The sequence below is a fragment of the Odontomachus brunneus genome, unplaced genomic scaffold (assembly GCF_010583005.1).
Source record: "Odontomachus brunneus isolate Ranch 3 - 2012 unplaced genomic scaffold, Obru_v1 Obru_scaffold_142, whole genome shotgun sequence".
Taxonomy (NCBI): domain Eukaryota; kingdom Metazoa; phylum Arthropoda; class Insecta; order Hymenoptera; family Formicidae; genus Odontomachus; species Odontomachus brunneus.
This window is the reverse complement of record NW_022639592.1, coordinates 32,674-43,715: the sequence shown is the minus strand read 5'-3', so window position 1 is coordinate 43,715 and position 11,042 is coordinate 32,674. Positions and strand designations below refer to the sequence as shown.

The 11,042-nt window shown below is 35.6% G+C and overlaps 2 protein-coding genes across 2 annotated transcripts in view; both read right to left on the bottom strand.

Moving 5' to 3' along the window:
* The window catches only part of LOC116850291 (death-associated inhibitor of apoptosis 1-like), a 64,356-nt gene that overhangs the window by 45,175 nt on the left and 8,139 nt on the right, over positions 1-11,042 (bottom strand). The gene's annotated exons all lie outside the window — the stretch shown is intronic.
* On the bottom strand, positions 1,068-2,373 carry LOC116850296 (trichohyalin-like). The gene is made up of 2 exons (XM_032828407.1): positions 1,426-2,373; positions 1,068-1,157 (listed from the first exon to the last, which is right to left on the bottom strand). The coding sequence occupies exons 1-2, from the start codon at positions 2,371-2,373 to the stop codon at positions 1,068-1,070; spliced, it is 1,038 nt and encodes a 345-aa protein (XP_032684298.1).

Below are 11,042 nucleotides of genomic sequence, written 5' to 3'. Positions count from 1 at the left end.
ACCTCCATTCTACACCTCCCAGTACACCTCTGAAATGTCCTTCCCATTCCCTCATTTCTATCTCTTCCTTGATTCTCTTTCTCTTTTTCCTCCCTTTATTCACTACTTTCTACACCTCCCTTTCCGTCCTCACTCCCTCTATCTCCCTCTCCCATCTTTCTCTTTCCTGCCTCTTCTTCCCATTACAAAGATTCCCTTATATCCCTTTCTCATCTCTCTATATCCTTCCCCCTCTCTCCCTCTTATCTTCCACTTCTTCAGCTCCTCCCTTACTTCTCTTTTCATGTTCCTACATTCCTCATCCCACCATCCTCTTCGTTCCTTTTTCTCTTCTCTCTCTACTCTCTCTACTGCCCTTTCTACTCTACTCTTTATCATCCTCCATTCCTCTTCCACCCCCTCATACTTCTCTTCCCTTTTCCCGAAGTATTCCTCAAATTTCTTCCTTCCCTCTTCCGACCAAACCCACCTTCTTCCCCTCTTTCTCCCTTCTCCTATCCTCTTTTCCCACTGTCCTCCTCCCTCCACCCATACCGTTAATGGTTGATGATCTGAGTCCACCCATTCCTCCACCTTCATCTTCTCAACCTTCCTCCTCGTCTCTTCATTCCCAATCACGTAATCTATTACCGTCTCTCCCTTCCCTCCCGTAAACGTCCATTCTCCCTCCTCGTCCCCCTTTATGCTTCCATTCAAAATCGACCACCCTAATTCTCCCAAAAAACTACACAATTTCTTCCCCTCTCCATTCATTTTTTCATCCTTCGACTTCCTCCCCCACCCTTCCCCTTCTTCCTCCTCCCTCCCCAATCTTCCCCCTCCCCTTTCCGTTCTCGCATTAAAATCCCTCCTATTAATACCTTCACCCCTTCCTCTCTGTCTTCCATCCATTCCCTTAGCAGCCTCATTTTTTCCTTCAGATCTCCATTTACGTATACTCCCACCAATCTCCACCACACCTTCCCTAACTTAACTTTAATAGTCCATACTCCCTCCTTCATTCTTTCCCAGTTTTCTCTCTCTCTTGCTATTCCTTCCCTTATCCCCACAATCATCCCCCCCATTGCTCACCCCTTTTTATTCCTCCTTCTAGCCTCCTGCATTTCCCACATATAACCCTTCGGCAGCCATTCTTTCACCCTCTCCCACCCCTTCCTCTGCAGCCATGTCTCACATAAAAACATCACGTCCCACTCCATTAACTTCTTCCTAAAATCCTCCTCCTTATTTTCCATGTCCGCCACATTCCAGTAAGCTACTTTATATTTTATATCTTTTCCTTTTACTCCCTTCCTCCTCCCCTACCTTCTCCCACCCTTTTTATTCCCCCTGTTCTCTTCTATCTTTCCCTCTTCCTCCCCCACCTCCTCTCTAAAAATCCCCTTTCTCTCTTTCCACCCCCTTTCCCCTCCCTATCCCCCTCACCTCCTCCCTTACTTCTTTTCCCTTCCATTCCCTCAATTCGTCTCTAAACTCGTCCCAAACCCATAGCTTCCCCTCAATCCATGTTTTCATATATCCTACCCTTAATCTCCTACCCTCCCTCCTATTCCTTTCTGCCTCCCTCTTTATCCACCACTCTATCCTTCTTTCTTTCTCAGTCAGATCATCTACTATCCACTCCCCTCTTTCTCTCAGCTTTGCCTTTCCTTTCATCACCTCTATTTTCTCCCCTACACTCGCTAGTCTTACCCATACCATCTCCCTTCCCTCCTTGTTCTTATACCCAATGCTTCTCATCCCCTCCACTCTCACCACCGCCCCTGTCACCCCCACTATCTCTTCTATCTCTTTTCTTAACCCCTCTATTCCCTCCTCCTTTGCTTTCACCCCCTTTACAATTATATTTCTCTTCCTCTCTTCCCTTTTCCTCTTTTCCCCCTCCAACTCTAGCCTCTTCATTCTTTCTTCTACTTCCTTCATCTCTCCCTTTCTCCCTAACTCCAACTGTTCTATCTTTTCCTTTACCTTCTTTTCCCCACACTCTTCCTCTTTCTCCTCCCCTCCCTTATCTTTCTCCATTTCCTCTACTCTTTTCTCCAAACTGTCTAATCTCCTTCTCATTTCCTCCATCCATTCTCTCATCTCCGTCCTCCCCTCCTTCACCTCTCTCAATTCCGCTTTCACCTCCTTGAAACCTTCTCTCACCTCCCTCAAAATCTCACCCATCCTCTCTTCCACCTGTTTTTCTGGTTGTTCCACTAACTGAGTTTCCATCTGCTTCCCTAATTGCTTTTCCGTCTGTTTCTCTGGCGATCTCATTACCTTTACGCTTTTCTTGAAAATTCCTGCCTGTATTTCTTCCATCTCCTTCCTTTTCTCTCCTCTCTTGAAAGCGTCTATCAGTGACAGACTGTTTGCTCTCTCCCTCATCACACCTTCTGCCTTACTCGGCCTTCGCTTCCCCCTCTTCTCCTCCCCTTTTCCATCTTCTTGCCTTCCCAACTCCCTCCCTTCCCCTCCATTCCTTTTTCCTTCTTCCATCTCTTCCTTCCTCTATCACACTACCTTTTCCCTCTTTCAAAAATCCCGCGTTCCTGCTTTTCCGTTCCCTGTTTCTTCTCCCTACTGCCACCTACTCCCTACTGCCACTATCTCCGCCTCTTCTCTTGTTCTACTCTTTCTCAACTAACTACGTTTGTGGCCTACTCTTCCCTCTACTCACCTAACCTCCAAATCTCATCCACCTATCTTCCCTTCTACCTCTCCACTTCTTTACCCTCTTCCCCTATACCCTTATTCCCCTACCACACCCTGTCTTTTCCCTATCTTTTCACCCCCGCACACACCACTATAAACCTCCTTATCTTCTATGACCCAATTTTCACTCACACTCCACATACACACGTCAATCACACTCTCTACCGGAAACGGAAGTCCTCCTCTAATATTATTAATGACTATTAGTCAAATCTGAAATATAGATTCTATTAGTTAAATCTGAAATATAGATATAAATACACTGAGAAAAAATTTACTAAAAAAAATAAAAATTAGTTTTTTATAAAAAAAAAGTTTTTGTTATTAAATAAATTATTCTTAACTCTTAAGAAAGCACTATGTGACTATCGACACTTGCGTTGTAAATAGTGATCATATACTGAAAAATATGTATTTAATTCAATTTAAATTGTACTTCGAAAATTTACTTACCATTGCTGATATATTATATGTTGTACGTGAATTGTGTACTACTGCAACTCGTGTAACATGATTTTTTTTATTGTAATAGTGAATGTAACATCTTTATAATTTAATTAAAAAATTAGTGAAATAATATGTTTGATGTGTCTGCACTAAAAAAAATTCTTTAAATTAAAGAAATATATTTTGTTAAATATAATTTCTTAACTTAAAGAAGTATTTGTTTGAATTTAGAAAACATATAACAAATATAATGTAATATTTTTTTAAATTTGTAAAATGAGCTATAAAGTTATGAGTTTCTAGATAAAAAAATAATGCCTTTGATTTAAAATATCTATATATAAAAATAAGCAAATGATTTCCTTCCAAGAAGAAAAATAGTTTCTTTTTTATTTAAAAGCTATGTTTAAATAAATATTTGCTTGTTTTAAAAGTAAATAAAATACGAATAAATCATTTTATAAATCTAAATAAATTATTTTCTATTATTAAAAGTATCGTTTTTATAAAAGTATTTTTTTAAATTAAGTTTCTCTTACTATCAGAAAACAATTTATTTAAATTTACAAAATAATTTATTTGTTTTTTACTTAGTTTTAAAACAAGTAAATATTTTTCAAATATACTTTTCATATGCTCCTTTTAAACATGCATTTTACGTTTAAAAGGATTTATTCTCTTCTTTTAAATAAATTATTTGTTTTTTTTTTGTACATGAGTATACTCTATATGCGTATACAATAAGAAGTATCTATTAGTGAAAATGACAGTGGTACAGTAGATAAAGTGAACGATTCAAGAGCCAGAGATCTCAGGTTCAAATCTCAGCAATGGTAAGCAAATTTTCGAAATATAATTTAAATAACATGTGAAATAATAATGTATTAAATTTAAGAAAAAATTTAAAAAAAGAAAAAAATATAATATAAAAAGGAAATTTAATTAAAAAGACTAGCTAAAAAATATTTTTTGATATTAAAAATGCTTTTTTGATATTAAAGAATATTTCTTTTTAGTAATATGTTGCATTTTTTCTTTTAATAAATATTTTTTTGGAACTAAAGAATATTTCTTTGAATCAAATGTGAAATTTGATTTTACAAAAATTTTGCATTTTTATAAAAAAAATTGCATTTTTATTCCAATAAATATTTACTCTCTTGTACAAAATAAAACAGTAATGTAATAAATATTTACTACGTTGCAGGAAATATTTTTTAAAGGTAAAGATACATTTATTTATTGCAAAAATCATTTGCTCATTTATTACAAAACTATATTTCAATAAATTTTTACTCTTAGGAAACATATAAAGCTATAATTTAAACTAATATTTACTACATTGCAGAAAATATTGCCTGCAATTTAATAATGATATGGTTCAAAGAAAACTAGTTTATTGCCTTCAAATAAACTATTTTTTTAATATTACAGTACGTATAACTTTCATTGTACAAAACTTTTTTTATATTTAACATATAATTTGCTTAAGACAAAGTAGCATTTTCTTTCCATATACTACTACTATTTCGAAATTATTTGGTTGCAACAATTATTACTTTTGTTCCAATAAACATTTCTTATAATCTGAAAAATATTTCTTGAATTTTATTAATTATTTACTTAATGGACAAATTATTTGTTGGAAGAACATTAATATAATTGTTTAATTGAAACAAATGATTTTGCAGTACTATGCAAACACGTTATTTCTTTAAATTTAACTAATTTTTATTTTTTTTAGTAAATTTTTTTCTCAGTGTATGCAATAGCATACATTGACTTTTTGATGTATACATTATCATTACTTTCCTGATATAATACTTCAATAAGTATATATTCGCAATTAACTATAAATCGACGACATTATACAAATATATATAATGATACATAAATTTGGACTCTTTGAGAACATTGACTATCTGATGCATATATTAAGAAAAATTTTTAAATATTACATATAATATGTAAGAGCCTGAATGCGATGTTCGCGCCTTTCCATGCTTTATTTAAGCACCAGTATTAATCGTATTATTATAAATATTTATTATAAACGTTATTTCCGACAGAATCAAGTGTAAGGAAACCCTTATAGAAATATCATACTAAGAATCATTGATAATTACTTATTTTCAGTATTAAAAATACTGGATAATAAGTATCAATGATTCTTAGTATGATATTTCTATAAGGAAAATACAGCTTTTTCCAATAACATCGATATATACGATGGTTACAGAAAAGTAAATAGAAAATTCAAACTGCAAGAAAGTAACAGTCGATGACGTCGAAATATACGGGCGCTTCCACGTCTTATTTAACGTATCGGTATTAATTGCATTAGTATAAACCGCTAATTGCAACGAAATCAAGTGTGGAGAAGTTAATGTTTTTTGAATGATATCAATATTTTTTGTACTTTTATCGAGAAATAAGCGATAAATTATAGGGGCACGTAAGAGCCTGCCAGATACCCTTATAGAAATATCATACTAAGAATCATTGATAATTACTTATTTTCAGTATTAAAAATACTGGATAATAAGTAATTGTCAATGATTCTTAGTATGATATTTCTATAAGGGTAGCACAGAGAATTCAAAAAGAATTCAGTCGTATGTTACCAATTCTAAGTTCATTTTTACATGCGAAAAGAATTCTTTTCATTAAACTGAACTTTGAAGAACTTTTTTTGCATCTGAAAATGAACTCAGAATTAGTGACATATGACTGAGTTCTTTTTGAATTCTCTGTCCTATCTGGGCTGACCGCAAAGTCGAGACGTACGCGCGGTTCCACACTTTATTTAACTCACCGATATTAATTGTACCATTATAATTCAAATAGAACCCAGACAACATAATGTCTAAAATCGGGACATAATACGTCTTAAAGATAATCTTTAAGATGCTTTAAAGACATTTATACGTAAATCGTTTGAAAGACGTCTTAAAAATGATCTTTAAGACGTCTTATGTCCTGATTGTAGACATTATGTTGTCTGGGAATAAACTATCGAAAAGTCAGTGCTTTTTTAATGACATTGATCATTGATTGTTGTTGTTGCCAAGAAATAAACAATAATTGCTAGCGGCATTAATCCTACAATCGTCGCGCTACTTTACGAACACGAGTCGACACATGCGATCTTGAGAGACTCCAATATAAAAAATTTATATAATATTTTCATTGTTTAATTAGGTTTTTGGATTTATATAAACTATAAGAAAAGACTATTTTGGATATAATATTCTCTTAAAGACCCCATGCGACAACTGTAAGCGTGCGTACGTCTCGACTTTGTGGACAGGCTCTTACATGCCACTAGAATTTATTGCTTATTTTTCGTCAACTACAAAAGAAATATCGATGTGATTAAAAAAATATTTATTTTTCCAAAGTTCATTCTATTGAAATTAGAAGTTTTTAAATATAATATTAATACTGGTATATTAAGTAAAACGTAGAAGAAAAACGCGTAGAAAAGTCAGTGTTTTTTTAATGAAATCGATATCTTTTAACTTCTAATTTATAATTATAAATCTCTAATTTCAATAAATTGTAGAAAAGTCGGTGCTTTTTGAGTGGCATCGATATCTTTTTTGTAGTTGCTGTGAAATAAACAATAAATGCTAGCGGCGTATAAGACCCTGCCCGCGACGTCGAGACGTACGCGCGCTTCCACGCTTTACCTAAAGCAATGGTATTATTCGTAATATCAGAAACCATTAATTTCAATAGAATAAAGTGTGGAGAAGTACGTGCTTTTCTAACAAAACCGATGTCTTTGGTAGTTGAAATTAATCAATAAATGCTAGCGGTATGTAAAAGCCTCACCGCGACGTACGTCGAATCGTACGCATACTTCTACATTTTACTTAAAGCAGGGGTATTATTAATAATATTATAAACGACTAATTCCAATAGAGTATAGTGTGGAGAAGTCAGTGCTTTTTGAACGCAATTGATATTTTTTGTAATTTTTTGCCGCAATTATACAACAAACGCTAGCAGCATGAAGAACCTAAGCGCGACGTACGTCTCAACGTCGCAGTCAAATGTTTATATGACACCATTTTTTTTCTTTTTCTTCGGCAACTACAAAAGATATCAATTATATTCAAAAAGTACTGACTTATCCACACTTCGTTCTATTGGAATTAGTGGAAAAAAATATTACAAATAATACAACTGCTTACAGTGTGGAAGCGCGTGTACGTCTCGACGTGCTCAGACTCTATAAGCTAGCATCTATTGCTTAATTTCGGCAACTACAAAAGATATCCATTTCGTTCAAAAAGCATTGATTTCGCCACAGTTTATTCTATTGGAATGAAATGTTTGTAATATTACAATTAATACCGTTGCGACAAGTAAAGCGTGGATGGGAGAAATAAGCTGAACAAAATGCTGGCAGCATATAAGCACTCAACCGCGACGTCGAGACGTACGTGAGCTTCCACGCTTTACCTAAAACTTAACCTTACCTAAAACAGTGGTATTATTCGTAGTATTACAAATCACTAATTCCAATAGAATGAAGTGTGAAGAAGTCAATACTTTTTGAACAAAATCGATATCTTTTGTAGTTGCCGAAATTAAGCAATAAATGCTAGCAGTATGTAAGAACCCGACCGCGACGTACGTCGAGACGTGCGCTTTACCTAAACCAGTGATATTATTCATACTATTATAAAACACTAATGTCAATAGATTAAACTGTTGAAAAGTCAGTGCTTTTTGAATGACATCAATATCTTTTGTAGTTGCTGAGAAATAAACAATAAATGCTAGTGGCATGTAAGACCCTACTCGCGACGTCGAGACGTACGTACGCTCCCACGCTTTACCTAAAGTAGTGATATTATTCATACTGTTATAAAACACTAATGCCAAAAGCTAGCGAAATGTAAGAACCTGCATATAATACTCAAATTCAAATTATTTTTTTCTCTTGTATCTAAATCAGTGTTCCCATGCAAATGATTCCTCAGTTACAAACCAGAAAACGTAAACCTGAAAATTCTTCTGGAATTACAAGTAACGTGACACGTCAATAGCTGAACGAGATGTTTTTTTAACGATAAGATCGCCGCTAACTTGCCTTTGTGTAAATGATAGAAATTTTGGTCACGAGTAGCACGTACAGTACGGGATGGGATACGCACACGCTTACGCGACAGTGTCCGTGAAGTTCACGAACACGGTTGCGTGAGTATGTACATATCCCCTCCCGTTCTAATGCTGCGAACCAAAGTTTCTATCATTGCTCTGTGTCTACAGCTGCGATTGTTTCTCGCCTGTGGTGAGACAAGAACAGGTAATGTTGATTGTCTGTCTTTGTCTAATATCAAGAATCATAGACATTACTTCTTTACCCACTGAGACAATTCGTGCACATTAGCTACGTAGTTTATGTGCACGGTTGGTTAGAGGCGCTGTAAGCTATTTCAGCTGAAATCGGGATCAGCTAAACCGTCCCATGGCCCTTCTCCTTTTTCTCTCTGCGACAATAAAGTTAGAGTTAGTTCCACTAAAGCCGAAAATTATGATAGGCACGACCATCTAGTACTTTCGTAGTTTATAACAACTTCTTCTAACTCAGTGACTGTTTACGATATCGAGTGCAGAGCGAGTGAGAACTGGATCCGAGAGATTAGTATATATTCCCATCTGCAACTAATATATTCTATGGCTGCTCTTGCTCAGGGCAGCGATCATGTAACTTTTCCCCTAGGGCGGAAACGTGAAAAGTGAAAAGTTTCACGTGAACTCGTGATCACGTAACTCGGCGAAACGGGGAAAAATGAAACTTTTTACATGAACTTGTTAGCCATGAAATGTGCTGGCGGAAAAATGAAAATCTAGTGACATGATGAATGCGGAATATATTATGCTACTGCTGTGATGAGATACATGAAACATAACAATCCTAAGGTTATAGCAATGTTTTTAAGGTTAATATGTTCTACAGCCGATGGATATAGCTGATTTGACCGATATTGAAATCATATAGGAACCATGTTTAGTGATTTGTGTTTTTCACGTACAGAGTTACTTGATTGCGTGAACAATGAAAAAGTTCACGTGAAATCGATAGAGCGAAAAGTGAATAGTTCCGCTTGAAGTTACGTGATCGCTGCCCTTCTCTGTTCTGTCTTTTATCCACAGGAACAATATGGGCTGCGTTCCGCAAAGCGCATCATGCGCATAATGCGCTGCGTTGGAGCAAAAGAGATACGAGAGTGAGATAAAAAGAGAGGGAGAGCACTTAGATGATGTTCTCGAACGCATGAGAGCGCATGGACTACACTACCTCGGGAGCTGAGGCAGCCTATGCGCTCTTATGCGTTCGAGAACATCATCTAAGTGCTCTCCCTCTCTTTTTATCTCATTCTCGTATCTCTTTCACTCTAATGCAGCATATCATGCACATGATGCGCTCTGCGGAACGCAGCCATGACTGTGTAAGCACGACAAAGGCCAAGACATCAATCATTAATCTTTTCACATGATAACTCTGGATTTTTTCAATTATTTAATATTTTTCCTTAGTATGAAACTATGATAAAGTGAATTGTTTTGCAGTACTTGAATGCAATCGTAAATCCTTTCCTTCAATGTAAACTTGTGAAAAGTGTACATTTCTATATATTTTCTATATATTTCTATATATTTACATTATTTACATGTTATACATTATTTACATTATATACATTTCTATATATTTTCAAGGTTAGATTTTTCACTTTTCACGAGTTCACATTAGGTGAAAAGATTCATGACCGACCCTCTGGGCACAAAGATTATCGCAATCGTTTTCAACAGTATCGCAAACGTAAGTTGGTGTCGGAAGTCAACGCACAAGGATTGACGTAGACGTATGCTACATCAGTTGTGTCGTCCGACACAGTCATATTAGGTTTGTTCTTTCGACCTGACCTAGGGCTGCACTAGAACTGTATTAGTTGAAGAAAGTTCAAGATAGTGCAGACCAGTGCAAAGATACATATGGGTCTGAAAAGAACGGGTAAGAGCAAGTTAGAGCAGTATAAGATGGCGGACAACATGGCTGGATTAAATAACATAGATCAATTTATGGTCATGTTTTCGCACTTATAGCATTTTATGTTTTGTTGAACAATCCTATTTCTTTTAAAAACTGTTTTGTGTTGGATACCCATACAACAAATCCCTCCGAAAAAACGTCCAAGAGCCTTCCCAGGATGTCTTTCGGATATTTTGTGCTGTTTGGATAACATTCTAAATACTTCTTTTATGTCATTCTACATTATATATTTATTATATATTTATCTACATTATATATTTATTATATATTTAAGTATTTACTTACTGTTTATAGATTCCGTCGTCGGATTATTTCTTCTACGTAATGTCAACTAGGTATACCGATTTTACAGGTTATAGATACAAATTTAAATTTTTTCGGTTAGCTGCCCTGCACTGCTTGCTCTACCTCCAGACCTAGGGCAGTCAGTTCACTGAACTCGCTGCACTAGTTCAGCCTGCACTGTTCGAAAGAACACATTTTCTTGCACTGTTCTGATCGAAAGAACGCATTAGTGCAAACTTCGTGAACTAGTGCAGCCAGTTCAGGTCGAAAGAACAAACCTATTGTTACTGTGGATAAAAGACAGAACAGAGCAAAGCAAGAGTAGCCATAAAATATATTAGTTGTAGATGGGAATAGATACTACTTCCTTTAACTCACTCTGCACTTGATATCGTAAGCACCCAATATTGGGAGCGGTGCACTTGGACACGGTGCATTTGGACACAGCCAATCACAGCACCGTGTGATTAGAGACATTTGTAGGGTCCCTTGGAACAGCGACTTGTGATTGGACTGTGTCCAATTGCCCCGTGTCCAACTG

Coding starts and splice junctions, on each gene's coding strand:
- LOC116850296 (XM_032828407.1), bottom strand. CDS start 2,373: ATGAGGGAGAGAGCAAACAGTCTGTCACTGATAGACGCTTTCAAGAGA. Junction 1,158..1,425: donor GAAAAGAAGTAAGGGAGGAG/GTGAGGGGGATA, acceptor ACATGGCTGCAG/AGGAAGGGGTGGGAGAGGGT.